The 25,215-nt window shown below is 50.5% G+C and overlaps 3 protein-coding genes and 1 long non-coding RNA gene across 15 annotated transcripts; 3 read left to right on the forward strand and 1 right to left on the reverse strand.

Annotated features, from left to right (window-relative positions):
• The first annotated feature begins 544 nt into the window (after positions 1–544).
• Positions 545–7,202, forward strand: ACBD4 (acyl-CoA binding domain containing 4). 4 transcript variants are annotated; one of them, XM_019752209.2, is made up of 11 exons: positions 545–700; positions 796–949; positions 1,071–1,206; positions 1,463–1,583; positions 1,656–1,740; positions 2,014–2,134; positions 2,378–2,464; positions 2,782–2,852; positions 2,942–3,041; positions 3,758–3,897; positions 6,468–7,202. In XM_019752209.2, the coding sequence occupies exons 3-11, from the start codon at positions 1,113–1,115 to the stop codon at positions 6,591–6,593; spliced, it is 945 nt and encodes a 314-aa protein (XP_019607768.2). In that variant the 5' UTR covers positions 545–700; positions 796–949; positions 1,071–1,112; the 3' UTR covers positions 6,594–7,202. The 4 variants fall into 4 exon arrangements, with proteins under 4 accessions (XP_019607768.2, XP_019607771.2, XP_019607770.2 ...); XM_019752212.2 differs by having other exon boundaries at positions 6,471–7,202; XM_019752211.2 differs by having other exon boundaries at positions 2,945–3,041.
• On the reverse strand, positions 6,076–11,122 carry LOC109458505 (uncharacterized). 2 transcript variants are annotated; one of them, XR_012492357.1, is made up of 3 exons: positions 10,678–11,122; positions 7,936–8,050; positions 6,076–6,611 (listed from the first exon to the last, which is right to left on the reverse strand). It is a non-coding gene; the product is annotated as an uncharacterized LOC109458505 (long non-coding RNA). The 2 variants fall into 2 exon arrangements; XR_012492358.1 differs by lacking the exon at positions 7,936–8,050.
• On the forward strand, positions 11,043–13,192 carry HEXIM1 (HEXIM P-TEFb complex subunit 1). Of its 3 annotated transcripts, none has more exons than XM_019752208.2 (2): positions 11,043–11,078; positions 11,691–13,192. In XM_019752208.2, the coding sequence occupies exon 2, from the start codon at positions 11,740–11,742 to the stop codon at positions 12,814–12,816; it is 1,077 nt and encodes a 358-aa protein (XP_019607767.2). In that variant the 5' UTR covers positions 11,043–11,078; positions 11,691–11,739; the 3' UTR covers positions 12,817–13,192. The 3 variants fall into 3 exon arrangements, with proteins under 3 accessions (XP_019607767.2, XP_074176830.1, XP_074176829.1); XM_074320729.1 differs by having other exon boundaries at positions 11,053–11,074; XM_074320728.1 differs by lacking the exon at positions 11,043–11,078 and adding an exon at positions 11,162–11,365.
• Positions 13,193–19,489: 6,297 nt separating this feature from the next.
• On the forward strand, positions 19,490–24,704 carry HEXIM2 (HEXIM P-TEFb complex subunit 2). 6 transcript variants are annotated; one of them, XM_074320734.1, is made up of 3 exons: positions 19,490–19,657; positions 21,191–21,292; positions 23,681–24,704. In XM_074320734.1, the coding sequence occupies exon 3, from the start codon at positions 23,759–23,761 to the stop codon at positions 24,476–24,478; it is 720 nt and encodes a 239-aa protein (XP_074176835.1). In that variant the 5' UTR covers positions 19,490–19,657; positions 21,191–21,292; positions 23,681–23,758; the 3' UTR covers positions 24,479–24,704. The 6 variants fall into 6 exon arrangements, with proteins under 6 accessions (XP_074176835.1, XP_074176832.1, XP_074176831.1 ...); XM_074320731.1 differs by lacking the exon at positions 19,490–19,657 and adding an exon at positions 20,224–20,472; XM_074320730.1 differs by lacking the exon at positions 19,490–19,657 and adding an exon at positions 20,224–20,392 and having other exon boundaries at positions 21,188–21,292.
• The last annotated feature ends 511 nt before the right edge of the window (positions 24,705–25,215 follow it).

The raw sequence follows: 25,215 nt of genomic DNA on the forward strand, positions 1-25,215 counted from the left end.
GCCACTTGGCGGCGGCCAGGAGCGTGGCATCTCAAAGAGAAAGCTTAGTTTCTAAAGACGTAGATTTGCCACCTACTTGCTCCAGGCTCTACCCCATTCTCAGATATCCCTGACCCAGAGATTCCGCAAGCTGGTTGGTCCCCACCCCTCTCTGGATATTCTTTCCAAATGTCAAGTCTTCGCCTCTGCATTTTTGATCCAGCAATTCCTTCCTCCAGGAATGACCTTCTGCATTCTTCTCCTGGATTACTCTTAAACCTTCCAAAACAGCTCCGATGCTCCTCCTCCAGAACTCCTGATCACAGACATGATTTCCTTTTTTATCTACTGCGACTGTTAAGTAGACTTGGGTTCAGCGGACAGAGGCGGGTTTCCACCAGGGGGCGCGAGGACTTCGTGTCATTTCACTATGTCCACCAGGAGGCGCTTCCGCCCGCCTCTGACAGTCCAGGGTTGCGGAGCCGACACGCGGATTCGCCCCGCCTGATTGGGAGAGGCACAACTAAACTATTTGCATAATCTTGAAAGAGCCTCCCTGAGTGGCTATCGTGTAGAAGCCGAATCTGAAACAGGCTCTCTCATTGGTTTAAGCTTTTCCCCTCGCTCTGCGTCCCCGTTCCGGCCAGACCCGGCCGGGAGGTCAGTAGGAAGCCTCCGGCTAGTGGCGAGACCCAGGTGTCCCGGCGGTGGGCTCTGCGGGGTGAGTGACGGACAGCCGAGCTGGGGTGCGGGGGCCAGGGTGGGAGACTGCTTGCCAGCCCTGACTCCTCTTGGCACGTCTATTTGCCTATCTAGGAGTTGGAGATGTGCAGCTAGAGGGGCACTGCGACCCCTTGCCACCTGCCTCACCACCCACCCACTGAGATCCTATCCACCCACCCGGGCCGCACCCACGCTACCTTGGGGTAGGCAAAGGAGTCTCCCCAGCCACAATTTCTGACTTCCCCAGGTATCGCACTCGGGCCTCTAAAGAGCTTAGTTTGCCCCTCTGGCAAGTGGATCAGTGAGTACGGAGGTGTGTGCCCCGGTGGACCCTGGAGGCCGGCTCACACGGAGGCTTATTCTTGCAGAGTCGCTCGAAAGTAGGGCCCCAGGGCTCGGAGCAGCTGGGTATGGGTACCAAGAATGAAAGCCCTGAACCGGACTGCCAGGAACAGTTCCAGGCTGCAGTCAGAGTCATTCAGAACCTGCCTAAGAACAGTGAGGGTAAGGGCAGGGGGACCTGCGTTTGGGGGTTAAGACGACTGGGGTCTACCTCCTAGGAGGCTCTGATCCGTGAAGTCTTTGCAGATAAGTCCCTGCCTGGGCTGCCCTGGGGTCCCCTCTGACTCCTGCCCCTGACCAACTGCCCTGGGTCGACCCCTCACCATCTCTGCCCTCTCCAAGAATGGTTCTCCCCCACCTCCATCCTCTTGGAGCTGGGGGTGATGCTCTGCCCTCCACTTCCCAACTTCCTGCCCAGGATATTACCGCCCCTCCTATGAAGAGATGCTGCGATTCTACAGCTACTACAAGCAGGCTACCATGGGGCCCTGCCTGGTCCCCCGGCCTGGGTTCTGGGACCCCATTGGACGATATAAGTGGTGAGCTCCCCACTAGCCGGGCAAACAAGGCTCAGCTGTCAAACCAGCTTCTCACAGCCCTCTGCTCCCCAGGGATGCCTGGAACAGCCTGGGCAAGATGAGCAGGGAGGAGGCCATGTCCGCCTACATCACTGAGATGAAGGTGGTGGCACAGAAGGTAGGGAGAGGCTCCTCTGTCCCCAAGCTCCCAGCCAGGTGGCCTGTTCCCCACCCTTCCAGTGCTGCCCCTCATTATGTTTCCTGCACATTGACACCCTGTGGGAATTAGCACCTTCATGCTGTCCCCCTCAACTCTGTCTCTGGCCTCTGACTGGGCACAAAGTGGAGGGTATGAGAGCAGAAGCAGGGTGGAGGGAGCTCAGCTCAAAGGGATAAGAGGGCAGGGGTGGGAGAGGCCAGCTGCTTCCCCAATAAACCTTGTCCCCTACAGGTGATTGATACAGTGCCCCTGGGTGAGCTGGCAGACGACATGTTTGGTCACTTAGAGCCCCTGTACCGGCTGATCCCTGACATGCCGAGGCCCCCGGGAACCTTCCTGGAAAGGGTCACAGGTCAGGCCCCCAGGATGGGAGTTCCGCAAGTGCCAAGTGAACTGTCTTAGGTCCAGGCCAAGGGGGCTTCTCGGTTGGAGGGGGGCCTGGGGGCAGAGGGCTCCAGGTGATGTCCCTGGAAGGACCCTAACCAGTGCCCCTGATGGGGTGGGTCACAGGCAGAGTCTGTGGTTAATGGGGAGCAGAGGCCTGATTTCACTGGGAGGCGTCATCATCTTCTCAGCCCCACCCGTGTCTCTGCAGGATTGAAAGAGCAGGGCCTGAATGGAGACGCTGAGGCTACCCCAGAGCCTCCCTGCCTCTCCAAGGAACCAGCACTCCCAAGCCCAGGTCAGTGCGTGGGCAAGAGGGGCAGAGGGCCAAACCAAGGCCAGGGTTAGGGGGACCTCCTAGTGGTTTGAAGGGCAGAAGGCTGGGTCATGTTGTGCCCATCATACCTCAGGCCCTCAGAGTGAGACCGCCTGTGCTTAAGCGGAAGCCAGAAAAAAGATTCTGGAATTCCTGTTCCAGGGCCTCATTTCTGGGACCCACCTGTACCTCTTGTGGCAGTAATCTCTACTGTCCCCTGAATAGGTGCCCCTGCCCAGTTACACACCCCTCCCCTCATAGTCTCCCTCTTGTCAGTAACCTATGTACCCCATCCCCAGAGTCCCAGCCTTCCAGGGGCATGGATTCTGAGGTTTTCTGTGATTCCCTGGAGCAGCTGGAGCCTGAGATGGTAAGACAACCCCTTGTACTCTCCCTTCTCCACCCCACTGTGTCCTGGCTGCTCCCACTGCCCCCCTTGGACCTTCTGACTCATTTCAGCAGGTTTGGGGAGAGCAGAGGAGCACACCTGGAGGAGAGCCGGGCACCCCTGGAGGAGAGCCTGACACCAGAAACAGTCCCTTGCCTCCCACAGGGAAAGGTGAGGCTACTGCTCAACCCTTCACCCTCTTTTGCCCTTCCCCATGCTTCTGGTGCCCCAGGCCTTTCCCTGGCTGCCCTCATGGGGCAAAGGTGAAAGTCCAGTGCTGGGTACTGGAGACATCAGCCTCTGCCAAGGAAGGGTTGTCACACAGCCAGACACTGGCCCGGATGGACAAAGTCCTGGCCCGGCCTCCTCTCCCTGAGGAGCCATCAGGAGCCATCGGGCACTGGGTAAGGGCAGCTGGTGCTAGAGTGCTAGCCCCCTACGTAGCTACAGCTACATGGCCTTGGGAGTCATTCTGTCTCTGGGCCTCCCATTTGGGACTCTCAGAGGACAACAACGGGTCCTGCCCTAACCCCCTTAGAACCTCCAGGGCGCCATGTCCCTTATGGGGCACTTTCATAAATGTTGTCTCCTTTATGCCTCTGAGCAATCTGCCCTGTGAGGGAAAGGACATCACCCTAATTTTCAGACGATAAAATGAGGCTCCGAGAAATTACTGACTTGCCCAAAGTCACACAGCTAAGTGGGAATGCTGGATTCAAACCCCGGGTAGCCTGTTAGCTGTGTGGATGGACTTTACAACAGTCACACTTGGTACAAGGGATTGTGCCCTACTCTTATTCTTCCCTGGACCTGCCCCAGCCTGCCAGCACCCTGTTTCTAGCTGAGTTGCCTCCTGAGGCCCCCTCCCTGTGTACTGTTCTCCGCAGAGGAGTTGAAGGGCAGCCTGCCGGGGCCCCGGGAGTTGGATACTTGGCTGGTGGGGACAGTTCGAGCACTGCAGGAAAGCATGCAGGATGTCCAGGGGAGACTGCAAAGCCTGGAGAGCATGCCTGCCCCCCCCATGCAGGTAAGCCCCCCACCCCCAAGGCCTGGGGCAAGACTGAGACAGAACTCTGAGGGTCTCTATTCTGGGCTCTTTATCCAGCCACTTCTGTCTTGGTCCCGGAGTCTCTACCTGCCCACACCTTTGCCTCCTCCAGAGAATTGTGTGACTCAGGTTACAAGCAGGGAAGTCAGGGGATCTGAAGTGCTTCTACCCTGGAAAGGAGAGTGGGAAGGGCCCTGTTTTCCTGTCCTTACCTCCCTTTGCCTGAAGAAACATGGAGCAGGAGGACTAATTCCAACAGTCGGAAGGGCCAGGATTTGTCAGCTCTTTGCATTGGGGCTGCGGGTTTCTGTTGTCCCTCAGTTAGGACTTCTGTTCCCAGTTTTAGGGTTTACTCCCCAAAACTCAGCCCTTACATCCCTTCTTTCCTCCTTTTGACTCCCAGATCTGCTTGCCCCTTACACCTCAGCTTCTGCCATTTCTGGAGCCCCAGCTGTGTGCCAAACATGTTGCCATTATCTCATTTGATTCACACAACAACCCTATGAGATAGGTTTTCATTTCCGTTTTACAGATGAGGAGACTACGGCTCTGAGAGGTTGAGTAATTTACCTGCGGGCACATAGCCTGGAAGAACCTCTCAGAGTGGCTGTGAAGATAATGCATGTAGGTACTTCCCGAGTGCCCAACACACACGAAGACCTCTGGAATGGAGTTCACTGTTATTAACATTAAGTGATGGAGCTGGGAGTGGTCCTAGGTCTGTCTCCCTGCAAAGGTGGCACCCACCATTAACTCTGAGTGGGTCTGTTCTAGAGAAGCCTGTGGTAGTAGAGGCAGGCAAGGGCTGAGTTGCTGAATGTGGGGGATCACTTGGGTGATCCCTGACCTTTTTGGCACAGGGAGTATCAGCCAAGGTGGCAGGAATTTCCTCACACCCACAGTGGTTAACATTTCAACACCCCTTACCCCTTAGGTCTTTATTTATTTAGTTTACCTTTTATTAATTTCATATGCTGAAGATTTTAAAGATTTCTACCCTGAAAGAATTGGGTTTGCATCTTTAAAAATAAGAACATTCTACTACCTAATTTTATCACACACAATAATACCTTCATAGCATCAATTTGCCTTTCCCAGCTGCTGTCTGTCCAGCCCAGGAGTACATGCTGCATCTATCCTTTTAAGACTTTTATTTATTTTTCTTGAGGGCACAACTCACAGTGGCCCATGCGGGGATTGAATGGGCAACCTTGGTGTTATTAGCACCACGCTCTAACCAACTGAGCTAACTTGGCCACCCCTTGTCCTTTTAAGACTTTTAATCCAGACCAGTCCCTTTTCCTTGCTACTGACTTGCTAATGAGACTGGGCCAGTGGTCTTGTAGAATGTTCCACTTTTGGGTTTATCTATATCCTTATGGCTAGTTTACATGACCAGGTTTCATCAGAGGTGATGTCCTTCACATCATGGGACACATATCTGGATGCCCCACCATTAATGATTCTAACAGGGACCACTAGGTACGGATCAACGGGTGACAGACAGGTCCCACCATTGTAAAGTCATGTTTTCCTCTTGCAGCCAGGGGATGTCCAGTTCCCCGTCCACCCCATTTACCACCCAGATTTGGACAATTGATAGATAATCCTTGCCTGGGTCAATAGTTTACTTAGTGGTTGCAAAAAATATTTCACTTTTAAATTCTGTTATTCCTTTAACATTTATTAGCTTATTTTTCTGTAGTTTTCTTGATCATCTAGGATTTCCCTGAAATCTAATAATGTCTTATGAAAAGCCAGAATAAAGTACTTAATTCTCTTCATCTATTTTTAAAGTAAGGAGTTGATTTAGCAGCCACCTCAATGGTGACAAATTTCCAACCTTCTCTTTTTTTTTTGAGTATCATTATGGACTCATGGATTTGAAAGATTTAGTATTTCAATCAATTGCAATTACTCTGTTTGATGCTCAGATTGTCACAACTTTGGTCAGTGGAGACCATTTCAAGCTGGGTTCTATGTTCTTATAACATGACCTCATTAATCTTTAAAAGTTTCCTTGCTTTCTGGCATAAGATGTCCCCCATTGACCTCTACCTTCCCTGCTCCCCACCTGGAATAAGTCACTTCTCCAAGGAGCCCTGGCTCCTTTTAGCAGAGAATAGTATTTAGAAACAAAAATCTGAACACCCAGGGTCCTTATTTGAAATATGTTGCACACCCTTTACAATATGGGGTCTTTAGGCCATACCAACAGCGTCACTGCTTTGTGGCCCAGAGGAGACAGCCTAGAAGCCAGTCCCTCCACCCGGTAGCCCTCCAGCCTCCAGCCCTTTGGGCACCTGGGGTTGCCCTGGGAGGAGAACGTGGGAGGGAGTTGGAGCTCATCTGTCAGGGTCACACTAGGGGCTCCAGGATCCCTTCCCTTCTAGTGGTGCAGATAAGGGAGTGGGGTTTTCTCTGCCCCAGTCCTCACACTCTCGGGGAAGTACAAGCTCCTAGTGAGTTCTGGAAGCAGGTTCCTAAGAAGGGTCCAGTCTGTGCTGAGGCCTGGGCTGACCCCTGACTCCCTCCCTCCCTCTTGGCAGCAGAGGCCCCCGGCCAGTTCTCGGCCTTGGCCCCTCGGGCTCTCGGGTCCCACGCTGCTCTTCTTCCTCCTGTGGCCCTTCGTTGTCCAGTGGCTCTTCAGACAGTTTCGGACCCAGAAGAGGTGACTCTCAATGAAGGCGTCTCTGCAGCCAACGGAGGAAGATATGAGACCCCTGTCCGGCTGTGCCCTGAGCCTTCCTAGGGTTTAGCCAGAACGGCATTAATTCCCCACCCCCCACCCCCACTATTCAGTGTTTGCCTTGGCACCCTTTCCTTAATGGGGGGTCGGGTATGACCCCACCCTTCCTTGCAGCTTCACAAGGACGCTTCTCCGCTCCCCCTCCCCCCCAACCACTCAGGCTTCCTTGGGAGGCTGCACTTATGGTGCAAGTCCCGGGTTCTGGGTTGGCCGGTGACTCGGAGGCGGGGTTGCCGGGTCTCAGCCTCTGTCCTCCCCACCCCCTGGGTCACCTGACTCTTCTCCTACCCCAGCCTTTCCCTTTGGAGTCTCAGCTCGGGCGAGTTGGGACTTGGGCCGGGACCTGGGATTGGTTGGCTGGGCGGCTTCGGGAGGGAGGCCCGGCCGAGGTGGGGAAGGCGGAGAGAGCAGGCCCCGGGGAGGGGCGTGAGCTCCGTTTGCTGGTCTTCCTCTCCTCACACACACTCAGGACGTCTTCACTGAAGATTCACTTACAAATGAATGTTTCACTAAATAAAATAAAACCTTAATCTTCTGCCGTCTACGAAGTGAAGCGGAAAGTGGGTACAGGGTGCGCGAGGCCCAGTCCCTTCCCTGCTCCCCACCTCCCTGTGCCTGTGGACGACCTCCAGAGGCCAGCGGGTGGTGTTTCCGAGGAAGACTGTTCCTCCACGGGGCAGGGACAAGCGAAGGGAACCCGAAGGCCTGGGTGTTTGAGGAAAGGCGGGGGCAGAGAGGAGCGGGGGTGCCCAGGGAGGGAGGCGGGCCACACCCTCTGTTTGGAGGCGGAGGCCTAGGGTTCCACTCTTCCCGCCCCGCCCCGTCGGGGGCCCGGCGTTGCCCGGCAATAGCTCGAAGACAAGGGTGGCTGCCCTCTGCTCAGCGCGCTGGGCGTAGGGTTGGGGGTCCTAACTCTAGCTCCCTAAGTGCCCACTGCCCGCTTTCCCCTCAGCTGCTCTCTCCCCGCGCCCCCTCTCCGTGACTCCCACGCTCCGGCTTTCCCAAGGAACTTTCTGGAAAACCAAGACCAAGTGGGAGCCTTGTCCCCACCCCGCCCTTAGGAGAGGGGGCGGGGCCCTGCGGGGGGAGCCACCGTCGGGGTGGGCACGGCGCCCGCGTGGACACAGACCTCCTGGCGCTCCAGGCTGCGCGGGCTCCGAACTTATTTTTCTCACCGCCTGGCAGCCTTCACCTCCTGGTCAGCGTTGGCCCTGTCATCTGGGCCGCCCTGGTTCTAGTCAAGGGCCCATATTCAGAGGGGAACCTACCAGTCTGAGCACTTAGTGTTGGCGCCTCAGACGCACTGACCAAGGTCCCCATCCGTGGAGGGCCGCAGCAGTTTCAGCCCCCTGCCGCTGCCATCACCTGGGCCTCAGGACCTTGCTGCTCTTAATTGAGGAAGAGGCAATTCTGAAGGCCCCTCCTTGGAGACCCTTAAACTCCTGAGTTGCCTCTTTAACCCCTGGCCTTGACTGCTGTCCCAGACTTGGCCATCACTTGCCCCACTGGAAGCCATGGTCACTCTTTTACTGTCAGTCCTTTTCTGGAGGCGGCATCCCTCAGGACAGATACACAGGCCCTGCTGCTCCACAGTGCCCAGGGTTACAAGCAGAGGCTGGATAGAACAGTGGTAAGAATAGACAACAACAGGGCACTGGGAGAGGGAGCAAATTGGTGCTGGGGATGCAGGTGTGGGGCAGAAGCTAGCTCCACCACTTGCATACACAAGCTGTGTGACCTGGGCAAGATTCTTAACTGCTCTGAACCTGGGCTGCCCTTGCCAAATAAGGATCTCTTCATCATCATAAGGCAGTCCTGGGGTTAAATCACCAGGACATGTAAAATGCCCGGCAAAGGGTTAAAACTCAGCTAATAGTAAAGTTCCTGGCTTCTTGTTTGCTAGAATTCTAGCATTCCATAATATATTAGTCTGGTCACCCCTCCCCTAATATGACAAACGAGCCCAAGCAGTTGAGCCCTGTCCTGTAAATTGAGGGTGGGCTTAGCTATACCTCACAAATCCCAATTGAGAGTGCCCAGGAGTCCTCCAGAGTCTGAAAATGTGGTAAAAAATTGGACGCCTCTGACTCAGTGCGAGGGGCAGCTCTTGCTCCCAGGGAGCCTCTCGTGTGACGGATGAAGCAGCACGAAGGAGGGCAGGCTTTTCAGGAGACCTGAGTTCTTGGAAGCCCAGGGAAAACAGGCTGGGATGGTCAATTGCAAAACATCTGACTGTGCGCGAAGCACTCGCTTTCCTCTCCCTTTGGGCATGCCATTGCCACTTGCCCTCAGAACCATTCCTGAGTTCCCAGACAGGTCCTTTCTTTGGATGTGACTCTTGCTCTTCACAGAATGCCCTTCTTCATGCCACTCTGCCTGGAAGTCACCTCCCCATGAAACCTGCCCACAATTCCCAAATCCTACGCAGCTTGGCTCACAAGCTCCTACGGATTTTTGTCACTTGCCACTTTGGCTCACTGGGGTTTGATGGCCTCTCCACACAGTCCATGAGCAGCAAGGATGACGTTTTATTCATCATCGTGCCTTCCTAACAAATCTTTGCTAAATGAAGAAATAAGGGCCTGAATTATGCTGAAGCTATTGGGAATGAAAAGCAACTAAATCCAAAGTTCTTGAGAAAAAGGGAATTTTGTGACAGAAAGATGGCACAGGAGTGTCACACTGACCGGAATTACCACTTAGTTGTCATATGACCCTAGACAAGTCACTTAATTTCTCTGAGTCTTAGAGATTTCTTGTCTCTAAAATGGAGACAATAATTCCTACCCTAACTCACTGGGCTGTGGTGGGCTCAAATGGTTGTGTGTGTAAAAAGCACGTTACATGGTGGAAAGCGGTTGAAATGTCAGCCATTGCTATTAAGGAAGAAATATAGTAAGAATGGGTCATTGGGTGTTTGTATCAAGAGAGAGAAGTGGTGATTACATGGGATTTTAGGCCTAACTGACTAGGGTGGAGAGTTTGGGCTACACTGAGGCCCAGGGCCAGGAGTTTGGAATCTGGAGAATTTTCTCAAGAACACGTTTCGATTCCCCCCCCCCCCCCCATGAATCTACCACAGTCCTAGGCCAGAATCCTCCTGACCCCCTTTCTGGGCAAGGCCTCTTCCTTGTGGAAGCCTCTTGCTCTGCTTCTCTCCCAGTATTGCCCAGCGCCCACTGATGAGGAAGAGCCTCTGTGGGTGATACCCCTTTCTCTCTCGGTTAGCCAGGGCTGATTATTTAAATTCATTATTAATTTTGAAGCCCTCCCCAACAAAGAAGCTCATCAGCCGGCCGGGACTCCCCTGTCCGTCGCGGGAAATGCACCATATTGGTTCAGAAGTGACGAGACTACTTCAGCCCCAAGAGACCATTTTCTTCGACAGAAGCTGAGGCCCGAGGGGAGAGGCCTTCCCGTCCCAGGCTTCCAGGGAGGCCCGGGCGCACACCCCTCGCTTCCCGGGTCCCGGTCCTGGCAAGAGGCTCGGTCACGGCCCACCATTTTGCACGGGTCCTTGGGGGCAGCAGCGGCCCTGAAAGACTTGATTGGGGCTGGGGTTCAGCCAATTTCGCCCATGGGCCCCGAGGCCAGTCCGATGATGGACGTCACTCGTCACTCGGGACTCGAACCTGCCTTCTCATCTCGAGGCCTAGCCCGAAGTCGCTGCGCTAAGGCAGTCACACTGTCGCTTTAAGGCGGCACTTTTTATTCTTCATTTGTTTACTTCTTCATGCGCTTTTCGTTTTTTGCCAAAATGTGTTCATAATATCCATCCGCAAATGTCAGTCCCAAGCACTTACCACATATCTTGAAACCATTTCTGTAATCTTAACAATCGAGAGTTTATCAAACGTGGGCCAACGTCTCTCTTTAGAGATTTAATCCTCTTTTACGCTTTAGGGACTACTTTTTAGGAATAAACCATTTTTTGCTTCAGTTAACAAATGTTTATGACCTTCAGAACCCTTCCGCTAGGACAGAGTAGGATAACAGGCTTTAAGACGCACCTTTTCATAAAAATATTCTGCGTGGGCCCTCACAGACCATCGAATCTTCTCGTATTCCTGTAGCAGAATGGTATGGTCCAGATCCCGCCCCCTCTTCTTTGCGATTGGCCTTCCTTCCTCGGCGAGACGTGTGATTCTTGACCAATGGTCGTTCACGTTTCTACAGCAAGGGATAAACGATAGAGGGAGGTGGCCTAGAAGACGCCCCCTACGCGTTTTGGGATTGGCTACGTCTCACGGCGCGTGAGGACGGCGGGCCCGAACATGGGAACTACGATTCCCAGCTTCCTGCAATGGGTACTTCATTACGCATGCGCATGGGCGGGGCAGACAGACTTCTATATAAAAGCGGAGCTGAGGGCTAGGAGGCAGCAGTTGGAAGTTGGCAGGTGGAGAGGCAGGTTGGGAGGGGAAGTTGGGGGAGGAGGCGGAAGAGGAGCTGTCGGAAGGGGGAGGAGGGAGGGAGGGGAGGAAAAGAGGAGGAGGCGGAGGAGAGCTGAGCTGAGCATCGAGCCAAAGGGGAGATGAGTTTGTCTGTCCTCGGATGAGGCTCCGGCCGGGCCTAGGGAACTGGGAGCTCGCGTTGGAGCGACACCCGTGGAAGTGGGAGGAGGTGGCTCTGGGTCCTTAACCCCTTGTGGGCTCTGCGGCAGGGGATTTAACCCTTTGTGGATCCGGCCCCTCGGAGGTAGCGTCATCGGGTAGTTTTAACTCCTTCGGGGCTGGGTTTAACCCGTTGGACTTTACCTCATCTCCTTGCCCACCTACTCCTCGATCGTGGGGGCGCTCTGCTGGGAGGCTTGAGGCCCACCCCCTCCACATTACGTACTGTTCCTGCTGCTGCACCCCCTTGGACCCACTGTGGGCGCTTAACCCTTTACTGACGAGCTCCCCCAAATTACAATTGGAGTTGGTTGACAGAAGGATTGGCTAAAGGCGTCACTGCAGGAATTGCTGACCGAAGTGGACTCTTGGACATTTTAAAAAAGAAAAACCTCTTTTTTTCCTTTAAGGACTTACAGCCAACATTTTCCAAACTTCGAGAAGAGGACTCTGTTAGCCATGGCCGAGCCACTCTTGTCGGAATATCAGCACCAGCCTCAAACTAGCAACTGTACAGGTGCTGCTGCTGTCCACGAAGAGCGGAACCCCGATCGACCCCCAGGCGCGGAGGAGCGGGTGCCCGAGGAGGACAGTAGGTGGCAATCGAGAGCGTCCCCCCAGTCGAGTGGCCGTCCAGGGCAGGAGGGGGAAGGGAGCCTGGAACCCAAGCCGCAGCCTCTGCAGACCCAGGTCTGTCTAGAACCTAGCTGCCCAGAAGCTGACGAGAAAGGCCAGAATGGGGACGACTTGTCCGCTGGCGGAGCATCCCCGCCGGCGGCGGGAGGGGAACCGAGGCCCGAGGCCGAATCGCTCACCCAGCCATGTCACGACTCCCAGGCCAATAAGTTGGGGGCTCCTGCCGCAGGGGGCGAGGAGTCGTGGAGACAGCAGCAGAGACAGCTGGGCAAGAAAAAACATAGGAGACGCCCCTCTAAGAAGAAGCGGCATTGGAAACCGTACTACAAGCTGACCTGGGAGGAGAAGAAAAAGTTCGACGAGAAACAGAGCCTGCGAGCTTCGAGGATTCGAGCCGAGATGTTCGCCAAGGGCCAGCCGGTCGCGCCCTATAACACCACACAGTTCCTCATGGATGATCACGACCAAGAAGAGCCGGATCTCAAAACCGGCCTCTACCCCAAGCGGGCCGCTGCCAAATCCGACACCAGCGATGAGGACTTTATGGAAGAAGCGGGCGAGGAGGATGGGGGCAGCGATGGGATGGGAGGAGACGGCAGCGAGTTTCTGCAGCGGGACTTCTCGGAGACATACGAGCGGTACCACGCGGAGAGCCTGCAGAACATGAGCAAGCAGGAGCTCATCAAGGAGTACCTGGAGCTGGAGAAGTGCCTCTCGCGCATGGAGGACGAGAATAATCGGTTGCGGCTGGAAAGCAAGCGGCTGGGCGGCGACGACGCGCGTGTGCGGGAGCTGGAGCTGGAGCTGGACCGGCTGCGCGCCGAGAACCTCCAGCTGCTGACGGAGAACGAACTGCACCGGCAGCAGGAGCGACCGCCGCTGTCAAAGTTTGGAGACTAGACTGAAACTTTGGGGGGGAGGGGGCAAAGGGGACTTTTTACAGTGCTGGAATGTAACATTATATACATGTGTATATAAGACGGTGGACCTTTTTATGACACATAATCAGAAGAGAAAATCCCTGGCTTTGGTTGGTTTGGTAAATTTAACTGATGTAGCTTGCGTGCTTTCTCCTGTTCTTTAATTATGTGAAACTTGAGGGTTGCTTTTGTTTTTTTTTAGGTTTTTGTTTGTTTGTTTTTATGTGCAAGTAATTTGACCAAGTTATGCGTTTTTCTGTTAAAAATCCTCTCCTTAAACGGAGCAAAGAGGTGGCCAAATCTGAGAACCAATAAATTCATTCTAGATATAATAAATTTAATATTTGTAAATGTAACAGTTTGTGTGATTTCTAGAGCTAATTCAAAAACAGTACTGACTTATTTTATGCCATTGCACTTTTTTGGGGGGGTAAAGAAATCATTAAATTTGTCAGTTTGAAAAATCTTTAATGGGAGAATTTTCAATTTGCCGATTTTTCCCTTGAATGGGTTTTGGTATGCTACAAGCTACAGTTCAGGCAATATATAAAGATGTAAATAGCGTCCAACTTAAGCGTGCTTGCTTTCTAGTGCCTTGGTTTTCTTTCTTCACGCTGGAAAAATAAACCAGTGTTGGGTGTTTGGAGACTAGAAAGTGGCTAAAATCAGAAGTTTAAAATTTAATTCTGCTTCTCAATGGTCATTCAGAAGTCTATTAACAAAAATGTAAACCTAATTTGGCAGTTTGTTAACTGACAGCCTTATTTCATTCCTACAAGTAGGTTTTCAGTAATCCCCCACCTCCCCACCCATGAGGCTGAAAAGAGTGCCTAGATGCCTGGAAGAGACTCTTGGTAAACCTCTTGCTTAACACAAGCAATGGCTGGATCGATTTGTGGGGCAGTACTTTATGTTAAGATGTTTAGAGGTAGGGAATATCAGATTTATGTAGCAAACGGCTCTCTGCGGCATTCCAAGGACTTACCCTAATTGTCCAATACTTGGGGGCTTCCTATACCAAAAAAAGGGATAGGAGCTGTCCACCTTTCCATGAGGTCAAACTAAAATTAGAAATGCCCCCTCACTGCAAATCAAAGCTTCTGGTTAAGGAGCTAACTCAATTCCTTTGGGGCTGAGTGGAAACGCTGCATTCCCTGTACATCCACTATTCCCTATCTCCCTAAACTGCGCTGATAGCAACAATTCTTGAGCAGCTATGCGGGGAGGTCCTGGGAATTTCTGCTCCCAAATCAAAAGAAATTACAAGACTGTTCCCTCCTGTCACCATGGTTAACCCAGCTCACCTTCACCTGCCCTGCGTCAGTGTTTCCTTAGGGCAATTGCACTACTCAAATCACTAGCACAGGGGTTTAACTTGGGGTCTTAGAAAGCAGAGGGCCTTGCGGTCCACTAACCCCATGAAATTACGTTAACTTGTGTTATGTGTACATTTTTCTGGGGGAAAGGATTCAAGAAAATCATGAGATTGTCAAACTTCTTGAAGGTTGAAAAAAAAACCTGCAGAGAAAGGCAACAACCTCCCATTGGGAAGCTTGCTCTTGCAGCTAAATCGAGATAGTAGAGGTGGTAGAACTTCAAAAGTGAAATGCACCTTATGGTGCACAAGAAACACACAAATCAATGAACCAAGGGAAATTATACCAGTCAAGAGGTACTCAGGGCCTTCAAAGCTAGACAGAGCTGGCCCTATTCTGGCAGATGGTCCACTGGAGACTATGTGTGATCAGTTTTTCCTTTGGCCTAAAATTAAATGTCTATTTTGAAATAGTTTTCTTCGTGTTTTTAATTTTCCTTCTGCTATGATGTCATGCAGCAGTCCCAGAAACCTGGCTGCTTGGTGGAAAGGCAGCAACACTGCCCTCTGGCTTTCCAGTGCAGCAGAAACCTGTGACTGGACTAGGATGCTGCAGTGATCACCTCTGATTTTAGAACCTCTTCGTAATAAGATGTATTAATGTATAATGATCGTTTCCCTATTAGTCTTGGAAAGTTTTTATAAGTGCATTTATCATCAGAAAAAAATAGTGTATGCTTTACTTAGAAGAAACTCAGTCTTAAAAAAATACATAAATTAGTTTTAAGTTAATTCTCATATATTACTCTGATTTGTCTTGAGATATGCAACTTTCTGAACTTTGCTTTCAAAGGCACTGGCACTTTACGATGTGTATTGCATTCATGTTCTCAGAATGATGAGGTTTGTATGAAATTTCAGTTTCAACACTTTCTACGTTGAAACACCTAACACATTGCTCTCAGGGCAGAGAGAAGACTGAATTACCTATATTAACAGGAGGTTGTGATGACAAATGATCCTCAAGTCCACTGTAGCCTTTCACTAAAGTCCTCTCTGCCAAACATTTCAAACGAGCTGCACAAAAGACCATGCTTACACACGTTGGCAATTTCTTTTCAGTTTGTTCCCTTTCTAATTACTGGGGCCTGGGTATCCAGCCAGGGCAAAGCGTTTCCCAGACTTTGAGATAGCTGGCTGGACAGTTTAATCCTCCTTTGGGTAAGAAAAACTTTTCTTGGGCTAGCCTGTAAGATAAAAAGGCCCTCAGGAGACAGGGCCCTTTAGAGTCAGTTTGGTGAGATAAAGCCAGGTAGTTCCAGACTCGTTTAGTTCTGAAAAATAGACTATGCATCTCTAAAGAGAGGAAACATGACAAAAATTAGACTAGACAAGGAGTAAAAAAACCAGGATCCCAGTCATACCTCTAACATCTAATAGCAGTGCAACCCTGAACATACCTCTCAAACTCAGCCTCATTCTTCATCAGCAAAATGAGGCTGATGAAGGCTACTTTACATAACTGCTATAAAGGATTACATTAGTATGAAAATGTGCTATACATACATACAACAGTTGCCCACTTCATCAGTATTTTAATTTTCACTTCATCCAGGATCTATAAAAATATAAATTGTATATAAACACAGAAATCCTTTGCTTGGGGAAATGTAAATAGATGTATCTTACCCTAATGACTTCAAGAGTTAAGAGAAACCAGAGTGAATCCAAGAAATCATTTTTTAAAAATCCACAACTGAATAGTTTATCTTCAGAAAAATCAAAGGCTGGCTACATTCAAACATTAGGTAATACACTACAGGTGTCCCCCTGGCACTTACACCCAGAACAGCTGGCAACAGATATTCACAACAGTGTGGTGGAAAAGTTGGCTAAAGATAGTACTTGTACCTGACTGAGTATACTTGAGTGTGTGGGTTTTGGGTTTTTTTTTTTTTAATTATTTTTCACATTTGACAAGATCATTGGAATAAAATTCCACTTTACTATATGCTTTCTCATGTAAAATGTAAATGGTTAATGCTAGAATTAAAAGTAATTTTTAACAGAAAGAAGATGTCAAATGCAGGCCCTTAACCCTGTGAGGTTTGCTGACCAAAGAGTAATAGTCATACTTCGCAAGAGGAATGAAATATATGATCTAAGAGGCAAAGATTCAATCTTTGGCCAATTTTTGTCTTTGAATACTGGAAAGCTTACAACCTCATTCCATTTCTTGTTGAAAAAACAAAGGCTGGGTTTAGACAGATCAATAATGTAGCTCTCACAAATCCTGAATAAACTTTTTCTTGGTTTTTACTCAATTATGACAATGTAATAACATGCTCAACAGCAGGAATAAAATCCTAGTAGTTTACTAATAAACCTTTGCACACCATCAAAATTCTTTCAAATGGTTGAACTGTTGGTAAGTCTTTTGAAATAGTGTGACCTTTCAATACAGCACCAAGAGCAGTTAGTTACATTGGCTTACATTTTTTTTTCAAGAACAGCAAACATTCAGAAGGGAATTGTAAACGCTCATCTGAAGTCATATTCTATTTGACACATTCAATGACTTTGTGTAGCGTTAAAAAGCCCTGGGTCTGCAGTGAACAGAGGATATTCCTGAAGGAAACGTGGGAGCTTTAGAGTGCTCCATGCACAAGAATTGGAGACAATGATAGCATCACTACTCTTGTCAGCTGCTCAGCAGAACTTGTCCTAACCTCCAGAGTCAGCAGAGGAGGTTCATTTGAAGTTCTGCAGCCTGCTCTAAACATGTAATTCAGCATACCTGGATAACTGTAGCACAAATTTAGGGCAAAGGCAGAAGACCAAACTGGAGGATGGAAGGGAATGTCTAAGAGGTTAGTTCTACCTGCCTCTCTAATTATTACTAAAAGTGTACTTCATAAAACAGCAAACATTTGAACAACTCAGACAAAAGACAGAGCATGGTGAGAGCTAAACAGAGTAGGAAATTGGTGAACTGTGGAAATCAAATAGTTTAGAAGCAACTTCATCTGCAATGAATCCTGCTTACACATAGCCACTAGTCCCCAGGAGTTGGCCATGAGGCAAATGTAAAATGTCCAGGACTCCACAGTAACAACTGCTTGGTACCCTGAGAGACTGACCCTTGTTCAGCCTATTTGGATGGGCACCTTTTGTGCTGCCACAGGCATACTTCGGTAAAGCAGGCCTCCCAACTGCCCCAAATAACCTTTGAAGCAGAAGTTCTAAAGTTCCCAAATAATAAAGTTATAGCTAGTAAATGTTTAGACAGCTACTGAAGAATAGTTACTCCTCGAGGAATTTGAGGGAGATCGCACTGATACCATTTTCAAATTAGGAAACTGAGGCATATAGGATTTGTAGAATTTGTCATAAACCACAAAGCAATTCACCTGAAACGAGAAAGCTGAGGAGGAAGTTGAAGGTCTGGTTGAACGTTAGATGAACAATAGACCCAGCAACAAATCATTCTGGCCTACTCCTCAGGATTTGGCCTCTAGCCAAGCCAACCAAGTCAGTGGTAGCACATAAAGCGAAATTGAACTTGGAGTTCCTAACTTCCAGTCCTGTTTTGCTCAGTAGATAACCAAGGGACCAGTAACAAACTGGTTTTATACCCAACTTTTCTTATCAAAAAATGGAAAAACTTATGGGTTAACCTTAAATAAGCTTTCTTCTTCATAAATGAGTAACAAATATCTGCATCATTTAGTAACATTCAAAGGCTTAACTAGATTACTTCACAATGGAGGATGAATCACAAGAGTGTGGGATCTTCCTCCATTAAATTCTTGCCAGAAAAACCACGAAGATACTCTTTAGAGCCCCTTTCAACTTCTGTAACTATTTAACTTAGCTCCTAAAAGTTAGTGTCAGCGTTTCCTAACTCGAATCTTCTCTTGACCTGAAGAAGTGTACAATGAACATGGTGTAAGCCAAAATCAACCTACAGTATGAATCGAGTCAAATGAAGCTTCATTTAGGATTAAGTGGTTCAAATTCTGGATTAAGAACTGAAATCAAAGATGATCATATTTTTGCAATCCAGTTTTGAAGCTTTCTCTGAGAACATCTGGGGGACAGGGCGAGAAAATAGTTCAAGCTATGGAACTGTCACTCTTACAACGTTAAAAAAAATTACTTTATTAATAGGAACAGGGATTCAGTTCTGAAGAACCTTCAGAATAGGTTCTTGCTATTAAGGCCAAAGGCTTAGGAATGATTTGACGATCAGTAATTGGCAGTGAGTTTCTCACAAGGTACCCTCAAAGAGAAAGCTCACTGCCCCGTCACTGGCCTACTTCAGAGTCCACCTAGGCATGATTTTAATGGACATTTTAGCAACAAATTAAGATATCCCTGAGCTGTAAATCTCTCTCAATTTAGATTTCGAGCAATAGAGATGGTTTAATCTGCAATTCAAGAAAAGAATTTCACATCAAACTTCAATCTTTAAGAAGCCCCTACAGCTGTAATGTAAGGTTGAGTATTTATTTTTTTCAGAGCAGGTCTCCCCTACACACCCCCTTCCCCCCCCCCCCCCAAACGCCACCTATGTGAAATAGCTCCAAAGTGCAATTTCTATTTTGGTAGCATCTAGTATCTACATTAGAGATTTTCAGTTACTTGGAATTTCAAAATATGTTTCCTAGTAACAATACACCAGTGGCAAAATACTCCCATTTAGTTGTTTGTGGAGAAAAGTTCTTTAAACTGGAAAGAATTTGTAGTCTTACAAAGATTACATTAGAATTAGTTCGTTTTTTCCTCTAGGAAGGCAGACATTTCTCCAAAAGTTTTGGTAAAAGTTATGGCTCAGATTTCAAAATGCAAACAGATGTTCCTGAAGCATCTGAAATGGGCCACTCCATTTTTATTCCCAGAGCCATGGCGACTCCTAAGTTATTTTGTGTCCCAACCCTGTAAAAGGAAACCCACCCCCCTTTGATGTAAACTTTCAAGAGAAGTGGAACAGCACACTTTTGGCGTTTCCCAAAGTGGCTGGCGACTTGTGAGGTCAGGCCGTTCCAAGAATCGGGGCTGGATAGGATAAACCTTGAGGGCACGAGCACTCAGAAATTTTCAAGCACTGGGCTCATGAAGGTTTCTACATGCCCCCATCTAGCTGGTCCCAGGGAAAATTAGTGGTTGTTACAGTACAAAGAGGGCTGTTTCTCTTTGCAGCCCGGGCCGCCGAATGGCCTTGGTGTATGGGTGGGGGGAAGGACGACACGGTGGGTGCACCCGGCTCTCCGACCTCGGAGCCTCCAACTCACTGCCACGCCAGAGGGACGCACAGTCAGTGCTACGACCTCCACCCTCCCCCGAGGCACCAGTCTTTGGAATCTGGCGTCGCCCCCACCTTGCCCGTCGAAGTGCGGGTGCGCTACGCTGGGCCTCGCCGCCATACCCAGGCCGAAAGGGGCTGAGCAAAGAACCTTGGCAGAGCTCGGCCTCAGGATCTGCGCCCCCGTGAAAGGAGAGCAAGGCGAGTCGTTTCACCCAGTCTCTCCCCAGTTGGGATCTCGGGAAACACGAAGTTATTACCCAAGAACCCCGCCCTCCGTGAGAGGCGAGGCTGCAGGGCTGCCGGGACGGTTTGAGGACCAGGCCCGGCCGGGAAGACTCCAACCTTCAACCCTCCGGTCCCCGGTCCCACTTCCCGCCGTCTCCCGGCACCGCCACTTCAGGCAACCCACTCGGCCCGGCCTCTCCCCGCGCCCGGACCACCCCCCATGGGGTGCTCTCACTGCGCAGCGAGTCCCTCCGCTGCCTCCTCCCAGCCCAAAATGGCGGCGGCGGCCACCGATCCTTCTCGTCGCCTTCCTCTAGGGCCGAGGATCCCTCCGCGCCCAAGCCCCTCCCGTCTCAGCCGGATTTATTTTCTGCCTAGTAAAGATTAACGCCATCAATGAACTCTTTAATTGAGCTTTGGGGGCGGATCCCGTTGTGCTTCCGCACAGCTAATCGTTGACGAAAGTGAGTATATTGGCAGACGAATTCACCAATCAGAGAAGGTAGCGGTGAGCGCGGGACGACACCCACTCAAGGGTAGATGGGTTTTGGAGTTCTTGGTGTGGCTGTTGACGTGACAGGATCTTGGTCAGCCTTTCCAGGCTAGAAGAACTACAATCCCCAGCAGGCGCCGAGCTATCAGGCTGCGCCTTCCCCCAGCCTTAGTGCCAGAGCAACTTGACCAGAGCTGCTGCAACTGCAGCAAAAGGTAGGGCTGAGGCCTTGGGAATTGTACAGACAGGCGATCACACAAATGTAGTCGTGTGCATAGCCCTTGACAACAAATAGGTCAGTTCCGCTTTTGTAAAACCTCCTTCCCGCACCATTTTTCCTTTTCCAAGGAATCCATCCTAATCCCAGTTGGGTTTCCTCTCAGCTGCGTGCAATGCGAAGACTTCTTCCCCTTTCCTCTGTCTCTGTATCCTGAGAGGAAGGAGAGAGGCAGGCCAGGCCCTGTAGATGAAAAGGCCTCAGTCCCAGCTTCAGCCCAGGCCCAGCCATGTTTCTTGAAACATTGACTTCTGGGGAGGAGATTGGAGGTTGCAGTTAAGATTGAGGCCTCTAGAAAGCACTTCTCCTGAGCTTGCTGCATATTTTCTTGTTGGAGCCACTGCCCCACTCCACTCCCAGCCTCTCCAGGTCATTGCTGTTTGTATATTGACCTCAGGCAGTCTCTTTGCCCCACCCCTTTCTTGGCCTAACTCCCTAGTTGGCAGTCTGGACCTCAGTGATTTCTAGGAGAACTATAGGATGTAAATCCTGGCCTGGAGCCTGACAAACAGGACTGGAAAGAAGACTTCTTAATCCCTATTTGCCCCTTGCTGGCTAGACGTGTGAAAACCAGGGTGTGGAGGCAGCCTACAGGGCCTTCATTTGAAAATGAGGGTGTGCAGGTTTGGTACTACAAAATGGCTGCTGCTGCCTTGGTAAAAAAAATTCCCGGGCAGCCAGAGTCTTCCCGAGAATTCTCCTTCAGGGTTTAACTTTCTGTTGTTATTTAAAGCAGGTGTCACTAGGCATCTGCTGAAAGATTTGGAACAGAAGAAGGTGGCCACTCCAAACCAGACCTACTGTAATAGAGTTACCAGCAGCCCTGGAGGGGGCCAAGGTAAGCCTCCTCTCCCGACTGCCTGAGCGCCATGAACGTGGATCTTGCCATTTGGGATCCTGGCTTCTTATCTAAGACGTGTTGGCAGATTTGGAAAACCAGTATTTTTAAATGAGTCCCTACTATGTGCTGGGCAATACGCCAGATGCTACATCTGTGCTATTTCATGACATTCTAGTAGCCCTTCAAGGTAGGATTTTTTCATTTCTATTTCAAAGAAGCTAAGGTTCTAAGAGCTGAAATACTTTCTCTAGAATCATGTAGCCAGCAAGCAAAAGACCCAAGGTTTAAACTTAGGGCCTTCTGTCAGCAGAACCCTGCCTTGCATTTTGTCCAGGCTGAGAACCAATTGGTTCATAATTTGGGATGGGGTGGGGGGATAGGATATCCCCCAGGAGAGAAGGAGAGACAGATTGTATCAGGCCCTCAGAATGGCCCCTTCTGATCTAGCTTAGAAGCCCAGACCCTCCCAGCCCATGCTCTCTCTTACTGCCTCCGCCTTGCCCATTGTTCTCCCCTAGTCCACAACTGCCTATAGTTGAGGAGTGAACTCAGCTTCTCTGACTCATCCTACCTAGCCACTTCCAGAGTTTCCTGGATTTATTTAATTTGGACTTCATGACATGTGAGGGCTAGAAGGTTCAGAGGGGGCAAATGACTCACCCCAGTCATACAGCTTACCTGCAATAGTGGTAACGGTGGTAGAGGGACAAGCCTCCAGGAAGGAGGCAGCATGCGGGGCTGAGGGGCAAGGCTGGCTTGGGTGAGAGGAAAGATCATTAGGGGGCATTTGCTGAGGGTTGGGAGCAGGTGAATGATTGTGTACACATAAACAAGCCACCCTGCCTCATAGTTCCCAGCAGCCTTGCTTCTTCCCAGCTGGGACAGAGCTCTGTCTCATTTGGCCCAAGACACTTATGGAGACAAGGCCTGTCACCCTTGATTGATGATCTCCCTGCAGGTGAAGTAACAATACAACAACAAACAACACACACACACACATTCTAACATACTTCCTTCCCCCGAAGTTCTCTTCAGAGTCTCCAGAACACACGTAACATACCTCTAGCCCTTACAGGGCTGCAGACATCTCCCTTACATACCCCATGATTGTATGGACTCATGCTCAGATGTCTCTGAACCATATTGTACATTATAAAACAACATACCAGTGGTAGTATTATAGTTATTATTAGAATTCCCCAAACCACAAACTTAGAGCAACTCATTTCCCCTCCCCCACACTTAGTACTCCCACCCTCACCATGACAGAGATAACCAGATGCCCTGAACACACAGACTCTCTTGACAGAATCCTTTCCACCTCTTAGATAAGTTCTATAATTCTCTCAGCTACAGACCGGAAGTTGACCTGTATGGTTAATTCTCTTTCCTGCCCCAACTTTTGCCTGGAATAAATGTGCTTTATCTTCTTCACCCTAGAATGACAGAAAGGAGAGTCTTGTGTTCTGATATCTTTTGGATCCCCCTCTCTTATGGGCCTTATGTCATTTAACATGTGTTTGTTAAGTACTGCTTACCTTGGACCATGCATAGGGACGCAGTGGTGAACCAAACAGACAAGACACATTCTTATAGGAGGAAGACAGATGGTGAATGGTGCCATGCTAAATTTGACATGGGCTTGTTAACTGGGTCATGTGATGGGGAGTCAGTGGGGAAGGGAGATGGGGGGGCTACTTTCGATAGAGTGGTCACGGAGGGCCTCTATGAAGAGGTGACATTGGAACGAAGCCCTAAAGGATAAAAGAGTCGGCTATCCAAAAAGCTGGAAGCAGGATCAGCTACGTAATTTGTGGGGCACAGTGCAAAGGACTCTTGATTCAAAAATTATTAAGAAGTTCAAGACAATGACAGCAGAGCATTAAGCAAAGTGTGGGGCCTTTCTGAAGTGGAAGGGGCCTCTGTGCAACTGCATGGACTGCTTGCCCATGAAGCCATCTTTGTCTGCAAGACAAGCTTTCTAGGAAGAGGGAAGAGCAAGTGCCTTTTGGGCATCTGAGCAAGCAAATGCATCAGGAGCTACTTTCCATCCTGCTTTTCTCCTTTCCTATATCATTCATTCATTCAAATAGTATATACTGAATGCTTACTCTGTGCCAGTACAGTTCTAGGCATTGAAATTACAGAGTGAAGTACCCAGGCGAAATTCCTGCTCTCCTGTGAGTTTGCTTGGGCCCGGTTGGGGGACAGACAGTAGACAGGTAAGCCAGAAACAGACAAATGGTGGCAGAAGGGTGAGAGTTACAGAAGGACCAAGTTAGCTGGGTGTGGAAAGGTCAGATTCAGGCAGTGGGGGACAGGAAAGGATTCTACCACCAGGGACAAGCTGGTTGTGATCCATTCTTCCTCATGCTCTCTTTTTAGATCTCTAGTGCTCCTGGGAGCCCAGAAACACCCCCTGAGCCTCATGACCCTGGTGATTCCCTGCCCCCGACACCCCGGATGGATAGTAGCCCCTCAGAGGAGGAGGATCCTATGGGGGCTGGTGGTGGCCTGGGCTGGAAGAGTAGGGGTCTCCGGACCCAGAGCCCAAGGGGCTGCTCAGTGGAGTCCGCACTGGGCCGGAAGAAGCACCGCCGGCGGCCTTCAAAGCGCAAGCGGCATTGGCGACCCTACCTAGAGCTGAGCTGGGCCGAGAAGCAACAGCGGGATGAGAGGCAGAGCCAGAGGGCCTCCCAGGTCCGCCAGGAGATGTTTGCCAAGGGCCAGCCCGTGGCGCCTTACAACACCACCCAGTTCCTGATGAATGACCGAGACCCTGAGGAGCCCGACCTGCATGTATCTCGCGGGGCCTCCCACCCAGGCCCCAGTGGGGAGCATGAGGCTGGGGACAGTGACAGGCGGGGCCAAGCTCAGGGTGAGTTCCAGCAGAGGGATTTCTCTGAGGCCTATGAGCGCTACCACACTGAGAGCCTGCAGGGCCGCAGCAAGCAGGAGCTGGTGCAAGACTACCTGGATCTGGAGCGGAGGCTGTCGCAGGCCGAGGAGGAGACGCGGAGGCTGCAGCAGCTGCAGGAGCGCAGCGGCTGGCAGCCTGGTCGCCACGTGGAGGAGCTGACTGCCGAGGTAGAGAGGCTCCAGACGGAGAACCAGCGACTTCGGCAGGAGAAGGAGATGTGGAACCGAGAAGGCAGCCGAGGCAGTGGGGAGCTGGGCACCTAGGGATGCCCCCCAGTCATGTTGACCCAAGGAGACAGTCCCATTTCACATACACTCAGCCAGCTGGGTCTCACGGAGGCCGGGGGCAGATGAGAACCACTCTCAGCAACCCTGTGCCCCATGAGAACAGCTCAGATAGTTCAGATGTCCACCTTGTCATTTCCCCAGTTTGTTCTTTGATGTTATCTTATGTTTCACGAAGAAATTAAACGGTTCTGGTGAAATCAGATGTGAGTGGCTGGGATTGATTTCACCAGGGCTCTGAGAATCAAAGCACATTCGTCCCAGAGAGGTTTGGGAGTGGGGTCCCAGTGCCCCCTTTCCTCAAGCCCGGGAGGACAGCAGACCTCTTCACTGAGGACCTATCGAGATACCCAGGATGCCTGAATTCTGCTCCAGACTGCTCTGAAGGTTTTCTAGAGGGGGATGCAGAGGTGGGGGGGCTCAGTCAGGAGCCCCTGGGTTTAGCGGGAACTTGACTTAAAATGCCAGACCAATGGGAGAAGCTGGAGCTTCCCCAGAGGAGAGGGCTGGGACTTTTGGAGAAAGCCCAGGGGTTCCTTCAGGGTTTGTTCTCCCTATCTTCCCTACACTTTAGAGGGTTGGGCTAGACGAAGTCTGGGTGCCCTGTGTCTCCTTGCCCTTGACAGCCCCCCACCCCCCACATCTCCCAGCCAGGGGTTGGGCAGGAGGTTAGTCATCTGTTTCCCCCCTTGCTTCTTGGAAGGACACTTACAAGC

The sequence above is a fragment of the Rhinolophus sinicus genome, linkage group LG15, assembly GCF_036562045.2.
Source record: "Rhinolophus sinicus isolate RSC01 linkage group LG15, ASM3656204v1, whole genome shotgun sequence".
NCBI classification, from domain to species: domain Eukaryota; kingdom Metazoa; phylum Chordata; class Mammalia; order Chiroptera; family Rhinolophidae; genus Rhinolophus; species Rhinolophus sinicus.

Coding starts and splice junctions, on each gene's coding strand:
- ACBD4 (XM_019752209.2), top strand. CDS start 1,113: ATGGGTACCAAGAATGAAAGCCCTGAACCGGACTGCCAGGAACAGTTC. Junction 3,042..3,757: donor CTTGCCTCCCACAGGGAAAG/GTGAGGCTACTG, acceptor TGTTCTCCGCAG/AGGAGTTGAAGGGCAGCCTG. Junction 3,898..6,467: donor TGCCTGCCCCCCCCATGCAG/GTAAGCCCCCCA, acceptor CCCTCTTGGCAG/CAGAGGCCCCCGGCCAGTTC.
- HEXIM1 (XM_019752208.2), top strand. CDS start 11,740: ATGGCCGAGCCACTCTTGTCGGAATATCAGCACCAGCCTCAAACTAGC.
- HEXIM2 (XM_074320734.1), top strand. CDS start 23,759: ATGGATAGTAGCCCCTCAGAGGAGGAGGATCCTATGGGGGCTGGTGGT.